Source organism: Gambusia affinis, linkage group LG17 (assembly GCF_019740435.1).
Source record: "Gambusia affinis linkage group LG17, SWU_Gaff_1.0, whole genome shotgun sequence".
Classification (NCBI taxonomy): Eukaryota; Metazoa; Chordata; class Actinopteri; order Cyprinodontiformes; family Poeciliidae; genus Gambusia; species Gambusia affinis.
Genome location: NC_057884.1, coordinates 24,562,564 through 24,582,151, shown reverse-complemented (window position 1 = coordinate 24,582,151; position 19,588 = coordinate 24,562,564). Strand labels below are relative to the sequence as shown.

The window sequence follows — 19,588 nt, the reverse complement described above, 5'->3', positions numbered from 1 at the left end:
CTACAGTACAAGAAATACAGATTCAGTTAGTTGGAACCTAATCAAATGTTCTGACTGAAATGCTCCAGTTTGGTAAATTTGAAGCTTTCTTCCTTCCTCCTTCAGGGGAATTTGCCCAAATACTCCCACAATGCCCTGGTGGTCCAGGCGATGAAGACCAACCTGACGGACCCAGACATGCACGTTCTGTTCTTCGACGTGGAGGCGCTGATCATCCAGCTTCTGACGGAGGAGGCTCAGCGGCCGAACCCGACGCTGGTTTCCCCCGAGACGCTGCAGAAGAGCCAGGCAGGCGCCGACAAGGGCGGCTCCTTCCTGGCCAACAAAATCTTCAAACAGGTACGTAGACGACCCGCGGGGGTCCGAGGTTCCCTCCGTCCGCCTGCCCACGAACCTCTGCCGTTACCAGGTGAAAGAGACGATGAAGGAGACGATCAAGGAGCACCTGCTGGACGAAGACGAGGAGGAGGAAGAGGAGATGAGGAGGCGCGAGGAGAAGTCCAAGTCTCTGAGTCTGCTGGAGTACAACCTGACCATGGACACGGCCAAGCTGTTCATGTCCTGCCTGCACGCCTGGGGCCTCAACGAGCAGCTGGACGGCATCTGCCTGGAGCGACTGGGCATGCTCAGACCGCACTGCCCCATCTCCTTCGGCCTGATCTCCAGGGGCGGACACATGTCCCTCATGCTGCCCACCTTCAAGGTGGGAGCTCTGGACCGGCCGTCCAACCGTCTGTCCGTCCAACCGTCTGTCTGTCCATCCAACCGTCTGTCTGTCCAACCGTCTGTCTGTCCAACCGTCTGTCTGTCTGTCCAACCGTCTGTCTGTCCAACCGTCTGTCTGTCCAACCGTCTGTCTGTCCAACCGTCTGTCTGTCCAACCGTCTGTCCGTCCAACCGTCTGTCTGTCCGTCCAACCGTCTGTCTGTCCATCCAACCGTCTGTCCATGCAACCGTCTGTCTGTCCGTCCAACCGTCTGTCCATCCAACCGTCTGTCTGTCTGTCCATCCAACCGTCTGTCTGTCTGTCCATCCAACCGTCTGTCTGGTCTGTCCATCCAACCGTCTGTCTGTCCGTCCAACCGTCTGTCCATCCAACCGTCTGTCTGTCCGTCCAACCGTCTGTCTGTCCATCCAACCGTCTGTCCATGCAACCGTCTGTCTGTCCGTCCAACCGTCTGTCCATCCAACCGTCTGTCTGTCCGTCCAACCGTCTGTCCATCCAACCGTCTGTCTGTCCGTCCAACCGTCTGTCCGTCCAACCGTCTGTCCATCCAACCGTCTGTCTGTCCGTCCAACCGTCTGTCCATCCAACCGTCTGTCTGTCCATCCAACCGTCTGTCCATGCAACCGTCTGTCTGTCTGTCCAACCGTCTGTCCATCCAACCGTCTGTCTGTCCGTCCAACCGTCTGTCCATCCAACCGTCTGTCTGTCCATCCAACCGTCCGTCCATCAATCCTTCAGTATTTTTGTGAAGATATTTATGGTTTATGGTTCCTTTCTCACATTCCTTGTTCGTTCTAAACAAGATAAATGTTTCTCCGTATTTCCCAGGAGTCTTTGCTGCACCAGCTGTCCCTGGCTACCGGCCTGAAGCTGACTCTGTCCGACATCGTGGGGAAGGGGACGTACGGCGTGTCCAGGGCTGTCACCACGCAGCACCTGCTGTCGGCCATTTCTCTGTCCAACACGCTGATGGGAATGACCAACGCCACCTTCGTAGGCGAGCACATGAAGAAAGCCCCGATCAGGTAATCAGCCTTCCACCAAACTTTACCCAGAAAACACCTTCATGTTCAAAACAAACAAACAAACAAACAAACAAACAAACAAACTCCTGGTCCAAGAGTCCAAATGAGCTGGACTCAAAGAACAGCCTCATACAGACAATAAACCCTCAGACCGTCAGGCCTGCAGGTGTGTGTATGTGTGTGTGTGTGTGTGTGTGTGTGTGTGTGTGTGTGTGTGAGAGCTGATTGTTCAGTCTGTGTGAGCTCCCATTGAGCTGTGAAAGATTTAACATTGAGGTCTCAGTCTTGCTGCTCCAACAGCAACACAACATTTCAACAACCAGCAAGTGAGACCTGAAACTTAGAGAGGAGAGAACGGATCAGCCCAGTGTGGGATCTACTGGGATCTACTTCCCAGTCTGGGATCTAACTTCCCAGTTTTCTTCTTTTTCTTCTTCATCAACTTAATTCTTCAACTTCTTTGACTTTTTTGTCAAAAACTTTGACGAAGAATATGACTTCTTCTTCTGTGACGATTTCAGTTTCTTTGACTTCGTTGACTTCAATTTTTTCCTTCTTCTTCGTCTTTTGCCGGCTCCTTGAATCCTGGATGACAGCTTGTTTCTCCTTCAGTGTTGATGATGTTGGAGTCTGATTAGAAGAAGCTCTTCACTGAAATTAAATCTTAACATTTCTACTTGTTGATTGGGCAAACTTTGACTTTATTATCATTACCGACTGCTGGTGAAACATTTTAGGCTTTCCAGCAGCAGTAGGCGCTGAGCGGCTCAGAGCTGCTGTTGATCATTATCTGGAGAAGAAAGAGGCGGCGAGTTGCAGCAAAACAAAGCTGCAGGTGATGAAATACTAGAACCGTGTCGGACACACAGACAGGAGCCTCATCAATCTGAAATGGGGAGCATGAAAAAGCCAAACACGGTCAAATATTCACCAGTGCCGGTTTGGAAGTGAAGATTCCTCTTTGACTTTCATAAGGCGGGAGCCGCAGCAGAGGGATGAGACTTCACAGGAAGTTGGAAACTTTCAGCTTATTTCCTCGGATTTGTCTGCAGAAAACTAAACGCATCCGAAGTCTGGAGGCACCTGAAGGAAGTATTCATGGCGCTTAAACTTTTCTCATTTCAACCAAATTCTGCTTTTTATTGGGATTTATTTCACTCAAAGTGGTAAATTTTGCCTTTAGTCCAGATAAATGAGACTCACTCAAAGCCGTTAACGTTACATTTCCCTTTTACAAAACTCAATGTTTGGAAAAATATACACTAAAATAAAAGTTATTTTCAAATACCCAACGTTGTTTTTTTTAATGTTCTTATATGAATAAAAACATCAAACCTTCGTGAAAAAGAGGATACATAAATTTCAGTGTTTAGGTGTTGGAAACTTTTGGCAAGTTTTCCAACTGATGAGAAATAAAAGCAGTAAAAATAAATGTCTCTGGGACTTTTATCCAGTTCAGTTATTCTGTGGAAAACTGTTAAAACTTTCATTTGTTATTTTCCCAGCTGTATTTAAAAACGTGAACAGGTTGGACACCAATGGTTTAGATCAATGCAGACTCATCATGGGTTAGAACGGCCTAGTCAAAGCTCAGGACCAGTAGATTATAAACGGACATCTGGACCTTTGACCTCTGGAGTTCGTCCCAGGCCGTTGTTTCTGTCCCATCTCTGAAGTTTGTGCTCTTCTTCTTCTTCGTCGTCTCGCTGGCAGTGATCTGTCGCCTAGCAACCGGCATCGACCGTGCCATCGATCGTTGTATTGGAAATGTTTGTGTGTCTCTCTGTGAAAGTTCGGCGCCTCCAGTCTGTTCAGGGAGGACTGCACCCAAAATTCAATAGGCTGGAGCCCAACACACACACACACACACACACACACACACACACACACACACACACACCTGAAGCACACAGCGCTAGCTTGAGGAGAGCAGAATGAGTCAGAGTGAGACCTCCCTCCTGCTGTTTGCTGTGGATGGTCTTGTTTTCCTGTCTCTGCCCCCCCGCCTCATTAATATTTGATGGCTCCTCTTTGTTGCCCCCCCCAGGCCCCCCAGACCAGGAGGAACCCCGGAGTCTCCTCGGAGGACGCCCGCCGCCCCCCCCCAGCCCTCCAACCCGGCGCTACAGGCCCAGATCAAACAAGGTAACTACAGAAGGAGGGGGCGCTCGCTGCGGCCGCCCCTGAGGCCCTGCCAGGCGAGGGGGCGGGTGGGGTTTAGACTGCAGCCCACCGGCGGTTAACCCCGCAGAGACGTGTCAGATTCAAGGTTCGAGGGCCAAATCCGGCCCGCCACGGCGTCTTAAGCGGCCCTCTAGATCTGAGGTGTCCAAACGTTTTTCCACATTGGTCAAAATCATCGAATAAAAGTTCTGGTGGGCCAATTGCTCTAACGGTTTTATGAGCTGTCACCACAAAATAAGTTGTTGATGTATTTTACCTCCCAGTCTGGAGAAAAATCTGCAACTAAAATGTTTTCATAGCGTTTAAACTTTTTAAATTTGGTTCCATTTCAACTGAAAACGGCGGTTCAGTCCAGCTAAATACGACTCGGTGCAGCTAAAGGGACACGGCTCTTTTTTAGATAAAATATCTACTGAAGTAAATGTTGTTTTTAAAGAACCAACAGATTTTCTCTTTTTAAGATTTTCCAACCTAGAAAAACATGAAACCTGTGAGAAAAAAGGCATAAATACATTTTCCAACTAAACCAACCAACTTAAGTATTTTAAGTATTTAAATGTGGTCACCTGGTCCGACTGGATCTGGATCAGAACCGAACTAAAGTGAGACGAGGTGGAACAGTGGAGAGTCTGTAGGAACCAAGCTGTCTGTTCATGGTAGTGAAATGAACGTATGAAGGGATGAAAGTGAACCAGGTTGGACACTAACTGCTCACATCTAACCCGCACAGCCTTGCTCTGAAAACACTCTTCGCTCCCCCTGACCCGGGCTTTGTTTAGGCCGTTTATTCAGACAAATGAAACGTTTTTAATTCATTTCGGCCGATTAAATGAAACGTTGTGGCGGCAGATGAAGCAGGAAGGTGAAGCTGCTGCTCCTCACTGTAGGGGAGGTTTTAACCAGCTGCCACCATCTGCCCACTCCACACACACACACACACACACACACACACACACACACACACACACGCAGTGGCACCCCCTGGACGCTGTGGAGGCGGGGCTTCCCTGCTATTGTCCCGCCTTAATTGAGGCCAAGCATGACAAGCGTGTGGACTTATTCAAACCACACGTCCATTGAGGCCCGGCCCGGTCCGACCCGGTCCGACCCGCTCCCCCTGGCGCCCCCGCGCTGCGGCTCCTTTCACATGGAAATGGAGCCGGGAGCCGGGAGGCCCCTCTGATGTACTGCAGCAGGAACACACACAGTCCCAGTCCCGTCCCGCTTCTCCTCAATGGGAACAATGGGGAGATTTTCTGCACTTTAGCTCCTGGTTTCCTGCACAGATCAGAACCAAAACATTTAACCACAGAGTCCAATTATCTGAGCTAAAACACGATTCTACAATTTTGATCAGTTTGAACAAAGAAAAGTGATTTTTTTTCCCCACTTTGACTTTTATTCCTATTTTTAGACCAACATGTAAACAAATATTACAGAGTATTTTAACCTATAACTCCCACACAAACACAGATTTACCAGAATCAATAATAAAATAAAACTAATCAGTTGCAAGTGTCCAAAGTTCAATAGTAACAACAATTTATTAAACTTTATTTTCAATTATTACCAACATAACATAACATTACAATGGAAAATGTAAAATAAAACCCAACAACATTTATTTAGAGACTTTAACTGAAAGGAACTTTGCTGAACCCAAATCAGCTTGTAATTAATTTATTAAACTTGTCTAAATGTTTTAAAAGGAAGTGATGCTAAACTTGTTTATTTTAGAACAGAATAAATAGCCAGTAAGTAATTTCTTTTTAAATTTTGGATCTACAATGAATACAATCCTCTTCAACAAAAATGCTCTATATTTGTCTGAGTTTAGTTTTTGGTTTTTGTTTTCTTGGCCTGTGATTCATTTTGATTCGACAATTTTGGCCCATGTGACAAAAACTGAAATCGTCCACCATTAGTTGGAAAATGGTGTTAGATTTCCAGTTTTGGGATTTTTATTTTATTTTTGTCCCATCTTCGTCTGCTTGCCTGTTTTATTGGAAATGCAGCAAAGCGCAGCACAATGCAGCAAAACGCAGCAAAACGCAGCACAATGCAGCAAAACGCAGCACAATGCAGCAAAACGCAGCACAATGCAGCAAAACGCAGCACAATGCAGCAAAACGCAGCACAATGCAGCAAAACGCAGCACAATGCAGCAAAACGCAGCACAATGCAGCAAAACGCAGCACAATGCAGCAAAACGCAGCACAATGCAGCAAAACGCAGCACAATGCAGCAAAACGCAGCACAATGCAGCAAAACGCAGCACAATGCAGCACAATGCAGCAAAACGCAGCACAATGCAGCACTGCCAAGTTTGGTTTGAAGCAATCAGCGTCTCTTCTATCCAATTATCTTCTGAAATTTTAGCAAACTTTAAATGTTGGGGGAAAAAAAACAAAAGAAAATGGAAACATTTATTATAATTTTCCCTTTTACAGTTTTTCCTTGAAATTTTATTTTTAAGTTTCAATATTTTGCTTCTTTCTGAATGAATAATGCCAAGAAAAAAATGGACGCCCACTTTGAAACAGAACTGAATAAAAGTGTTTAGTTTTACGTTTACGCTGTAAATATTGATTATGATTAGCAGATTTTTAAAAGCTAGCCAAGAACTTAGAAACTCAGCTGGACTGGGGGAAACGCAGCAAATATTGGCTTACAATGCTAACTGAAGCTAATAGCTAACTGAAGCTAATAACTTCCTGTCTCTCTGAATGTCGATTTGATTCACTTCCTGTTTTGTTTTCCTGACTTCCTTCCTCCTCTGGCAGCTTTTCTGTCATATTTCTAACCTTTTTCTTTTCTTCTCAACTATTTTCTCTCCCTGTCTTCCTTTCCAAGCTGCCAGCACTGCTGCTGCCGCTGCTGGGGCTCCAGGGGCCCCTGGGGGCCACCCTCAGGGGGCCCCTGGCTCTCATAACATCCCCTCAGTCAACGAAGGTACAGACTGATGTGACGCTTAGGGAAAGTTTGCAGCCGTATCCATGCTTTCTGCAGAGATCCTCCATTCCCTCGGTTTCCTCTCTGTGCATTCGGCTTCATACGTCCTCACCTCCTCGCTCTTCTTCTCTGTTCCTTTCCAATCTGCCCACCTTGTTTCTCCTTTCTTGCATCAGTCTTGTTTCCCCACAGTGTCTGCTCTTCACCTCAGGTCTATAGCTCCAGTCTTTGTCCTTGTTTTGGGTTGAAAATGTCTTCATGTCTCTGTTGGTCTCAGTTCGCTCTCAGATCAGTCACGCTGCAGTTTTTTAACTCAGGTGCTTCAAAATGCTTCGGGGAAATTCATGTGACTCTCTGAATCAGGCCTGTTTGGATTTTTGAAGTGTAAAATATTGTGCAAAAGTCTTGAGTCTTTTATCCTTTTGTTGAAAGATGTTAATCTATTTTAATGTTTAACCAGTCAGTAGATCTAAAGGATGAATTCTTTACTAACATCCTGCATGATAATTTACACTAAAATTAATATCATTATTGAATGGATTAATGTCTAAATAATTGTCAAAATCAGCAAACCCATAATTTACTGACTGTTTCCATTAAAATGAGCGTAGAACTTTGTTTATATTCCGCTAATGTAAAGAAATGTTATATACTTTTGCAATTGTTTTGTTTCCATTAAATAACAAATTAAAATCACATGAATAAGTTTGTTCAAACAACAAGACATTAACAATCATGCCATCATCGTCCTACCACTTCCTATCGTTGTCTTCGTCTTGCTAACATCCAGCTGTTGACCATGTGACTTGTGAAAAGTGCTTCCATTGCAGTTTCAAATTTTACTCAAGTAAGAGTAAGCGGTAAAAATACTTTTTTCAAAAACCCTACTCAAGTAAGTGTAATTGAGTAACCTTAATTAGTTACCACCCAACTATACTCATGACCCAAGACTTTTGCACAGTTGAAGAACTACACTGGAAAGTTAATAGAATCCTAGGAAGAGTTTATTTATGCCCGTCTGATCACATCAGTATGAAAATAGTTCAAAAATTCGTTTTATAAACCTGTAACTCGTGTTTTTCTAAATTTGGAAACGAGCAGAATGTCATCGGCCAACAGTTTGACTTTCCCGATAGAAATGCATGTAGGGCAGCGCTGACGGGTTTGAGAGCGCACTGACAGCTGCTGTCTGACATTCTGCTCTGTCTGTCTTCTTGTTTGCAGTGCTGTGGAGTCCCTCCTTGTTTTTTCTTTCAGTCCTGATGTTTCAGTCTCTGTGCTGTTTGTATGCTTGCTATTTCAGTCATGTCTTTAGCTAGAAGAGGGGAATGGGTCTCTATTAAAACTGCAACACAAGCTGAGCCTGAAATGTAAGAAATAAAGTTCAGCAGCGCCATCGTTTTCACCAGCAGCTCATCTAAGACTGTATTTTGTTTGAAACTGGTGAAAGGCTGAATGATAACTGATGTTTTATTTAACTTTTTCAGGTTTGACTCTTAATGAACTTGGGTGCAAACACTTTAACCTGATGTCAAACTCATTCTTTTCTTCCCAGTGTTCCTACAGGATGTTGGCTTTTATCACTGAGCCCTTTTATTTTATTACACTAGGAATGTGCTTGCATATTTCTTAAAAGCTTGTTGTTTGCATTTGGGGCCGTGAAGTGCCTTTTCAAAGCTTCTTGAACTTTAATTTCCAGCCAGCGTGGCAAAAGCAGAGTTTGTCAGAATATTCATTGATGATGGGAACAGCAAGCATGCACACAGACTCATTCTTTGCTTGTACCTTAAACTATTTTCTGAAGCTTTTCACATCGACTGCAGAATTATAACGACCAGAAAACGTCTGCTGCCCTGCAGAAACAAAAACTTTATCACCTTATTATGTTGGAATAAATTAGAGAAATTGTTGGACTTCTGTGGAAACTATTAAATTAAATAAAATTAACATTATTTGACTGGTTCTTTGGGATATTTATTTGGGATTATTTTGGTCTAATGTAAAAAAGTGAGATATATTAGGAAATATCTAATAATTGGTGATAATATATTTTGTCAAAATTAGTTTGTATTTTCCTGAGTTTTAGTCTCTTTCTGCTTGAAATAGAAGAAAAGTTTCAGACTTTAAAACCATAATTTTTTCCAACATTTACAGTTTCTGCAGGACAGTGAAACAGATTAACTGTAGATTGACTGATTCATCTTTTCTGAGTTTAAATCCCAACACATTAAAATAAAATAACATTATAATTGTGGCTTCTTGCAACTTAAAACTGGATTTAGTCATCGTTATTTTTTAAGATACATTTTAAAGTTTGATTTTGAAAAATTAAAATGTATCTGAAACTTTCACCACATTTTATATTTTACCTTTGGAATTAAATTGAGAATAAATCAGTCAATCTCTCCCTGTTAGGAGCCGAAAGTGCCACGATGCAATAAACAAAACGTTCAATAAATGACAATAATTTACACATATTACTAATAAAATGATGTTAATAACAGAATGCATATAAAATTATGTTTCAATAATTTAAAAAATACATTAATAATATGGAAAACATACATGTAGGTGAATTATTGTTTTTTTATTTTACGGTGGACAGAAGAAATATATAAAAGATTTTTGCCTTATAGTTTTGCATCTTTATTTTATTAATAAAGTATTTAAGTTATTTAATACATTCATTAAAGGTTGATTTTAAATTTTTTGCATAAAGAGTAAATGTGTTGTGGCATTTTTGGCCCTGGATATTTCTCAGAACTGTTCTAATATTTCTAGTTTTCTCTGTTTTTCTCGTTGGAAAAGGTAAGTTCAAAGATGGAAACTGGCAAAGAAATTTTCCCTGAAATTTCTTTCCTGCTTTACAGCCATCTTCCCTCCATCCCTCACACGTAGTGGAACCATATATTGAGCTGATATATGTGGGCCAGGTGAAACGTGACGCATCGGCGGATGTTTTAGTCTGTTCCCGTCTCCCAGATGGAGAGCTTGGTGCATATTTTGGTCTAAAATATGAATGTTTTTGTCTCAGACCGACGCTGCCAGATGTGAAGCGACACGGAGACATTTTTAAATGTTTTCCTTCGTCACATCTTTGTCGTTTCTTTGGAAAACCTTCCAGGTTTTCTTGTTTTTTCACGTCTGTAAATTGAAATTCATTTGTTTGGACCAGAGTATGGTGTGTTGTTTACCTCACGCTGATGTATCTCTGTTGTTGTTGAGCTGTTTTAACGCCATCAGACACTGTGGTGAGCAGAAATGATGAGTTTGCTCTAACCAAGGCGGTAGACGACGTGTTTTCACTGAAGTCATGTGACGACTGTAGGAGTGTGTGTGTGTGTGTGTGTGTGTGTGAGAGAGAGAGAGAGAGAGAGAGAATGTCACTGCTGTTATATTAAAACTCTAAACCAGTCTTTCTCAAACTGCTCCGGACGTTAGCGCAAACCGCGACAGCTAGCTTACCAAAGGACTGTGTTAAAAATAATGATGGGTAAATGGGTCAGTCAAAGTAAATCTGACGACAGCGGTGTAAAGAAAACAACTCCAGGACTTCTTATATAGTCAGAGGAACCTAAATCATAAATCATTGAGTCCCAGTTGGTGAGAACTGCTTTCCTTTTCACCACTTTGCTTATATTGCTCTGCCCACACATCAACATCTATTTAATTAAATTATTGCCTTAATTAAATACAACTGGTTTAAATTGGTGGATAATTTCATATTTAATGGTGCAGACTCAACTCAAGGCTGTTTTCTATGATTGTGCTTCTAAATTACAAATAGCTGTAAATGTTATTAATCACTCAACACTTTGTAGCAAAGAGCAACTTCTCTTTTGATTTCCTTCTGTTTGACATAATTAGAAATCCCTACTTTCAGAACCTGTAAATAACTAAAAATGCTCTGAATAGACATGTTTATGAACAACAACAAGTGTGTTAAGAGATGAGTATTTTCACTTCTGTTGGTGTTACAGGCCAGCTAATTTCAGGTTAGGTGATCTGTGAGTTTTTCCTAAATGGGTAAAACGATCCTGAGCCTGAAAATGTTTGAGAAACATTGATCTAAACCATTTCATGTGTTATCTGTCGCTGCGAAGCGGCGTTTTCATGTGGCAGCAGTGATGCTTGTGGATCGGCCCGATTGCGACTGGGTTGGGTGGATTTTGCTGATCTTTGGCGTCTTTGTGTGCAGGATGGAGCCAGCTGGCCGCCATGCACTGCGTGATGCTGCCGGACCTCCTCGGCCTGGACAAGTACAGACCGCCTCTGCTGGAGATGCTGGCGAGAAGATGGCAGGACCGATGTCTGGAGGTACGCAGAGGTCTTCCTGAAACAGGAAGTCTGGGCATTGACTAGACCATCGATTCAGTTCTTATTCAGTCATTCTGTTGAAGATTTGGTGTTATGTTTGGGACGATTGTCATGTTGACAACCCAGTTTGGTCCAGGTTTTGTCTCTGGAATACTTTGGTTAAGAGATCAACATATAGTTCCCACAAGTCTGAACTGAAAGTGATCCGCCGCCATCTTGGTAGGCAAAGCATGGATGAACCATGGCCTCAAGATCAACAACAGGAAAGATAAACACTGTGGACCAATGTGGCAGAAAAATGTATATCAACAAAATGACTGCTGGGATCGATAGATAATGGAAACGTGTCAGACAAGCTGCCTGCGATCTCATACGATGATAAAGTTCACTACTTGGTGAACATGAAGAAGAGCTTCATCTGAACTCTGAGGACGCATACAGTCAATGTTTAAACAGATTTATACAGGATGTATGAACTCTTCACATGAATAAAACCGTTCTGGTGACTGGCAGAGTGACTTCATGTAGTAACAAACACAGAGGCTACATGTCCGTCTTAGCTAGCAGCTAAAAGCTACGGTAGTTAAGTTAATTTTGCTAGTTCAGCCATGAGAACTACAATAAATATCAGAGGTGGGAAAGGTTGATTCTATGTAAAATACCATTTCTGGTATTTATTTCATTTCTTCACATCCATTCTTTATAGATGATTGAATATTATTCTGACCCGTTTCATGTGTTTAGGTCCGGGAAGCGGCGCAGGCTCTCCTCCTGGCCGAGCTGAGGCGGATCGGACAGTCCGGCCGGAAGGACACCATCGATGCCTGGGCTCTGTATCTGCCCCAGTATGTGGACACGGTCAGCTCCCGTAAGTTTCATCCTGAGTTTAGGAGGACGAAGGTTTTACAGGGCGAAGGGTTCTGAGGTTCTGGACACTCTAACCGGGCCGAGCCGGTTCCTGCTGGTCACACATTTACATCCCAAACAGTTGAAATGAAACTTTAGGCAGAGTTCTTATGGAACAACGGTGGGAGGGGCTTAGTGATGTCATAATGGCCGACCAATCAGAACAGAGCGGGGGCTGGGATATCAGATGGTTCATGTTTTTATATGAACCATCCATCCATCCATCCATCCATCCATCCATCCACCCATCCATCCACCCATCCATCCATCCACCCATCCATCCACCCATCCATCCATCCATCCATCCATCCATCCATCCACCCATCCATCCATCCATCCATCCATTCACCCATCCATCCATCCATCCACCCATCCATCCATCCATCCATCCATTCACCCATCCATTCATCCATCCATCCATTCACCCATCCATCCATCCATCCATCCATCCATTCACCCATCCATCCATCCATCCATCCATCCATCCATCCATCCATCCATCCATCCATCCATCCATCCATCCATCCATCCATCCATCCATCCATCCATCCATCCATCCATCCATCCATCCATCCATCAATCAATCAATCAATCATTGGTTTTTCGATCCACTCCATCATCTTCTTTTCTTTCCTCCATCTTGGTTTTGGTTTCTTTCCTTCCCCAGTTTTCAAAATAAAAGTCCTTTTAGATAGATGTTCTGTGAATTTATTCTTTAACTTTTGATTTGTTCTTTACAAACTGTCTAAGAAGGACAGAGCTGTGACAGCTGAATGTGATGTATGAATCTGTATCATCCAGTGGTTTTTTTAGTGGCCATGTCAAACCCTGATGAAGGTTTAATGATCCGGTTCTGGTTGCGACCCGTCTGGGGTCTGACCTTCCTCATATGAAGGTTTATTTGGTTCCTATGAATCAGTCAGACATAAAAAAACAATTTAAAGTCACTGTGGACAGGAGTATGAAGGTGAAGTCGTCGCCACTGCACAGTTGAATTTCTGCAGCTTGTCTCGTGTTTCTGGTTTGTTTCTGATGATGTCGCTGCCTCCCTGCTGCTGATTGGCTGCTGCGGCGCAGGAAGCGGGCGTCGCTCTGTTCCCTGGCGTCGCTCCGCTGGCTATAGTTAGACCTGCTGATGGGAAGAAAGGTGAATCTGCACCTTGCTTTACTAGAAACCGCCTCCTGAAATGCTGCATGCGTCTGAGCGCAGGAGCCGCGGTTGCAGAGGATGCTGGGAATCTCTCGGGGGAGCGGTTGCCATAGCAACGGGCACCGGTCAGTGTTGTGTTACCGCAGCGGGACCGCAGGCGGGGGAGGGAGGGAGATGGAGATAGAGAGAGGTCAAAGGGTCACCGAATCCGATCCCCGGAGCAGGCCGGGCCGTAAGACGACTCCGGCTGGAGGTGGAGACCCGGAAAAATCCCAACAGGGTTCTGGAGCGGTCCAGAAGAATCCAGAAGGACTGGAGGGGAACAGAACCACTGCAGCGGTCTGGTTCTGCTTCTGGTTCTGGTCTGGAGAACCATCCATCTATAGATGGTGTTGAAAACATTTTGTCCTGTCAGTTGAATTTGGTTTGTTTGGGTCCAGTTGACCCAGTTCTATAGAACCCAACATGATGAATGAATCATTTACAGCTGAAACCAGAAGTTTCAGAAAGAAAAAAGAAAAAGAAAATTTTCTTCAAACCGAACTTCTGTTTTTTCTGGTTCTAACAGCTCATTTAGTTATCAATCTAGATGCTCCTGCTCTACTTCATTTAGTTCTAGATTCAGTTCTAGTTCATCTCTTTCTAGATCATTAGTTCTACTTCATTTAGTTCTAGTTCTAGATTTAGTTCTACTTCATTTAGTTCTAGATTCAGTTCTAGTTCATCTAGTTCTACTTCATTTAATTCTAGTTCTAGATTTAGTTCTACTTCATTTAGTTCTAGATTCAGTTCTAGTTCATCTAGTTCTACTTCATTTAGTTCATCTAGCTGCAGTTCCTCCATTTCTCCAGCTGAGCCCAGGTGGCGCTGCAGAAACAGGAAGTGGTTTCTGGCTGATCAAAGTTTTTCTCCGCGAGCCCAGTTGCCTCCTGGGAGTTTTGTTTACAGGATGGACATGAATGTGAGGGTCTCTGGGCGATCGTCTCCGTCTTCCTGTGTGAGTGACCTTTGACCCTGCAGCCCGGACTCCTCCTCTGCTGCTTGTATTGTTTTCTGGAGCATCTGTGCTGCAGCCTTGCAGGTTACGCTCAGCGGTTCTGTTCGATTAGCCGCCTCCGCGTGCTTCCAGCCTGCTGTGGCTAATTAGACACAGCCGCCATGTTGCAGGCGCCGCTAACGGGCCGGTTCCTACCGACCCGTCCGTCCTTTGTGTTCTGTCCCTTTAAACGCCTCCAGGAGAGCTGAAGGGTCTCGCCTCTAACGGACCGATTCAGGTGTTTCCTTCAGACGCCGCTGCTTCCAGAAGATCACAGGGTGGGAATAATTTAGGGATGGAAAAGTCTGGAGTTTGAGTTAAACATTTTCCATGTCAAACTAAACGCTAATCAGACTGATGGAAACAGTAAGTAGCAGTTAGCTAACAACTAATCAAAAGCAAAAGAGACGAGGCTAATGGCTAAACAGGTTGAGCTAACGGCTAACCTAGCGATGTGAGCAAATGCTACGACAAGCTTTTGTTCTTATTACATCATTTTTAGCTTCATAAATTAAAATTCTGTTGATAAATTAACATTTACTGTTTTTCCTCCACTTAATCTTTCTCATACAAACATCATCATCTCCAGCCTTTAAGAGGTTTACTTCCAGGATTAATTCATCTCTCTCCCCACAGCATGATGCTGCCACCACCATGCTGCAGTGTACCACCACTCTTTAATCTTGGTGATTAAAAAGTTTATATTTTTCTTGTGTAAAACAGAATCTTCTGGTTTCTTTCAGTCGTTCTCTAGTCATTCTGGGTTTGTTCCTGTCTGCTGGCGGTAAAGTTTGTTTTCCTTGCTAACGGCTAAACTGGAGTTTTGATCTGCAGCTTTTCAGGACGAGCTGCAGCGTCGGTTTCATCAGTGTGAAACGGGGGGGAGGCGGAGGAGGGGTGCAGGGTAAGTGGGAGGGTGGGGGCGTGATGGCGTGCTCCAAGGTCAAGCTTGTCATGTCAGCCATGACACATTGCTCCCAGCATGCCTTGTTAACCTCTGGACCTCCTCCTCCTGTCTGCTGTTTAAAACATTCACTCCTTGATGTTTGTAAGGCACAGCCGGCCCGCGGCTCGCTCCGCTTCCACATCCTTTTCATTTCACAGGGACTGTGAAATGAAAAGTAAATCATTTGGAACCAAAAAAAAAAGGAGAAAAAACAAAACATGAAAGTGTGTCTGCAGGTGATTCTGTTTGAGGTTCAACGTTGGAGGAAAAGCTTTCGGAAAAATGAAAGTAAAATCATCAAAAACTGAAACATTAATTTTATTTAATTATTAAAATATCACTGATTAATTTAATTCTCACATGCAGTTTCTCTGTAAAATGTTCAAAGCTGTAAAAATATAAATAATACCAAACATTACTGTCCATGTTTTCTAACATGTAAAAATAATAATGGTTGTTTTTGACACATTGTGTGAAGTTAGGAACAGGTTTTTCTGGTTTGACTCAGCAGAAAATGAAACAAATGTTTGATCCCAAAAGGAACCGAGTCTACCGGACCGTCAGTGTGAAAACAGCCTGAATATCTGGTCATGTTGTTGTTCTGCCCAGTTCATTAGAGCGTCGTTAGAATCGGACCTTTCTGCTGAGTTTCCCCGGCGGAAACAGTTTCCCTTCTGCTCAGCCACAGCCGAGCATCCGTTACGTTTTAATTAAGTCCAATTAAGTTTTTATCACTTTAATGTTCCAGACGAATAATCAGCAATCAGGCGGCGTATTGGCCTTCTGTCAGAGTGTGTGTGTGTGTGTGTGAAGTCGTTACTGAGCTGTCTGCAGCGTCTCGGCAGGTTAATTGGAACATGAAGCGCTGTGTTAACCAGGATTTATCAGGGTAATTACACACACTGTAATTAGAGGTGTTTTATTGAAGCCAGCCGTATGAAATTGTTTGTGATGTTTTAGTTACTGATGTCTTTTTTTCTCTTTGCTTTGTTAAATTTCTGCAGGAAACAGACATCAGTGTGTCCAGCGGAGTGTTGGCACTCATTTATCAGAGTGTGTGTGTGTGTGTGTGTGTGTGTGTGTGTGTGTGTTTCCCCACAGATTAGAGCGGTGTCGACTCCGTTACCTTTAGCCGCTGCGTTCATTAGAGCGTTATCATTCATTAGCTTCAGCTGCTAATTAAAATCCGCTCTTAATTGGCAATGTGAAGATAATTCTGTCATTTATTCTCCGGGTAACAGGGAGGCCAAATGAACCTTTATTAGCTGCTTAACCAGAGCAGTTAGCCTTTTAATGAGGCCAACCTGAGGAGGTTTTCCTCACACACACCAGCAGCGCTGCACCCTGCAACAACACCTGCTGGTTTCATGTCCTAACCAAAGGTTTCCGGCTGGTTTTCCGCAGCTGGAGCAGCAACAGAGACCCCGCCTCAAGCCCCGCCCCCTCCGGAGGCTCAGCCAGTGGAAACCAAGGCTCCAGAGGAGGAGATGGACGTGACCGACGATGACATCACAGCAGGTACCGGCAACGAAACGAAAACAAAAACACAAGAACCTAGTTTATATACAATGTAAAGGTCAGACAGAGGTCATTGACCTGCTCTCAAACAAATAAAACTTCACTATATCTCTTTGGGTAAGATAATAGAGACTAGAGTTCATCAAAAAGGTTGTAAAATTCAATCAGTTTCCCTAAATTCAGTCAAACTGGAGTCTGTAATACAATGAGATATAAACAAAATATATAATAAAGTTTGGTTCTTGTCTGTATGAGAATTATCTAAATTAAACTGAGATCAGATGATGTAGACCAGGAAGAGATAAAACAACCTATGCTAAGCTAGGCTACATGGAGCTAACTGAGCTAACATGCATAAACTGAGCAAAATAAAACTACAAAATAAATAATACTCTGGAAAACCAAAATAAATTAAACCAAACTGAATTCAGCTAGCATATGCTAAGCTAATCGACGCTTAGGTAAACTGAACTAAGCTAAAGCTAATTTAGCTTCTCCACACTGATTTGATCTAAGATGAGCTCAACTATGCTAAGCTGCTCTAAACTCATCAGAACCAAAATAACTCCTAATAATCCAAGTGGTAAAAATTTAACTAAACAAAAATCTAAAATAATTACTTTTAATGGGTTTTTCTTTCTTTTACAGAGAAAAATGAAAGTTTGATTCCATAATCTGAGAAGTTTGTGGTTGACTGGTGATCTAAAACCAACTGGTCAGTTTGGATGACATTTTTCACTTTCTGATAACCAAAAACTTTTTCTGCTCTGGAATCAGTTTGAGGATGTGAGGGAAAGACGGAGAGCAGAGGAAGTGAAGTGTTCATATCTTCCCTCTGCTGCTGTTTGTGGCGTCAAACTAAAGGTTGTTTCTCTCAAACTGCCTGACGCGCTGCAGGCCTGAGGAACGCACAGATCTAGTTTATCACCTCTGGGCAGCTTGAACTCGGGCGATTTGCTCTGCTGACTCTGTATTTAAGTGTTTCTGCATCGCTGCTGCTCTGACTTCCAGTGAACCTGAATGGTGTTAAAAGCCGTTTATCGGTCGCCTGGCCCACAGTTACACAGAGGGGAGGTGAGAAACGGCCGACACCTGCACCACAGGTGGAAACACACACCTTCTCTGAATACACAGGCTCCACTTTCACTTTTTCACCTGAACTTTTACCCACAGAGTCGCCTGATTTATGCTGCTGTGGAATATCAGTGACCAAAAATCTAGATCCAATAATACTGCTGAATGTTTACTAACTTTATTGTGTGGCCGTATGAATATCCTCCCTCCTCCACCGCCACCGCCGTGCTTCACTGTGTATGACGACTAATCATCCGTCCTGAGATGTGAGCCAGTTTTAAAAAGTCGCTAAAGACGAGACAAAGGAGGGAAACCTTCAAAGACACAAAGACGAAAGGACAGACATGACGACAGCCGTGCAATCACCTGGCTTCAGGCTGTTTCCACGGCGATAGACTCATCTCATCAATGTGTCGACTCCCCGTCCCTGTCACACACACACACACACACACACACACAGTTCAGGATGTGATGACATTTGTTGCTCGGTGCCTCAGCTGCAAAGCCTCAGAGACACACACACCTGAACCTGTTGGTGTGTGTGTGCTGTAATTATGTCTCTAACAGTGTCAGGGGATGTTATTAGGGTCCACATCTCACACACACACACACGCACACACACACACACACACACAGCATGGGCAGGACTTATTGCTGAGAAACATCCCATATATAATGGAAGAGACACATTAGAAATTGAATTTCACTTTTTCTAAGTCTCAAATTGGATCGGTGGCATTAATTACCAGAACTCTGGGTTTGGAGGAAATTAGTTCTGCTGCAGCAACAACAGCTAAATACATCAAACTGAACAATATTTAAACATTTTAGCTTTAAAAGCAGCTTTAAAATGTGTTATTTAATTATCTGAAGTCATTTTGAATGCTAATGAAAGCTTGTAGAGAAATTCAGAACCTCCTGTAATCTGTGGGCCGCCGTCCAAACCTTTTGTCTCAGGACCCAAAATGTTATTTTACATTCTCAACAATAAAACTTTAATTAGGCCAAAAGAGTAGTCAGATTTGTAGTTGGAAAGGGAAGTTTTAAATTATTTCTCTGTTTGCCTTATCAAAACAAATGTTGCAAATTTTCTTGACATGTATTGGAAAAAATGAACCAAATTAAGTTTATTCTGACAATAACGTTCTTTAAAAACATTTGCTGTATTTAACCAAGTTTAACAAAATAATTTAAAGCAGATCTGGGTGCATAAAGCAACGTTATTTAAAGAAATAATCGGTGCTGATTTACCTTTGATATTTTTACACTAATTGTAAATATTTAAAGAACCAGAATGTTTCTGCCTAATTCAAACATCTGTTCTGGGGGCCATTTGTGCATCAGGAGCCACATACAAGCAGGCTGGAGTGACTTCCTGGAGGCGGAGTTTCAGAAAGAACAGAAGCTTCTTAAAGAGACAGAGGCCCAATTTCAAGTCATTAAATCACTTAAAATATCAAATATTTTGTGTCATATTTGATGGTTTTTATAACAACTGAAGGTTGATTATGATATAAAATGGCACTTTGTGGCTGGAAAACAATTTTTTCACCTTAATGCTAATTGATAATATTTCTTTGAATATTGATATATTTTCGTCATGTTTTAAAACGTCTCTTTCAGATTAAAACTGTTATTATTATTTATAATAGTTGGGTGAAGAGCAGTGTTGGTGGTTCCCAGTAGAGGGAATCCTGGCTCTAACTGGGAATCGTCCCGTCCTCTGATGGAGAGGTCGACCTCTCCAAGGTCA

The 19,588-nt window shown here is 43.0% G+C and overlaps 1 protein-coding gene across 4 annotated transcripts in view; it reads left to right on the top strand.

The window, feature by feature from the left end:
• LOC122847076 (WD repeat-containing protein 7) overlaps nt 1–19,588 on the top strand; it is a 66,336-nt gene that overhangs the window by 15,117 nt on the left and 31,631 nt on the right. For 2 of the 4 annotated variants that reach the window (XM_044144428.1, XM_044144426.1), the window contains 8 exons: nt 106–339; nt 410–703; nt 1,556–1,752; nt 3,800–3,897; nt 6,790–6,888; nt 11,087–11,205; nt 11,950–12,073; nt 16,648–16,761. In XM_044144428.1, the coding sequence (XP_044000363.1) occupies nt 106–339; nt 410–703; nt 1,556–1,752; nt 3,800–3,897; nt 6,790–6,888; nt 11,087–11,205; nt 11,950–12,073; nt 16,648–16,761 (1,279 nt within the window). The remainder of the gene's footprint in view (nt 1–105; nt 340–409; nt 704–1,555; nt 1,753–3,799; nt 3,898–6,789; nt 6,889–11,086; nt 11,206–11,949; nt 12,074–16,647; nt 16,762–19,588) is intronic. The other 2 variants (XM_044144427.1, XM_044144429.1) reach the window with 1 other exon arrangement.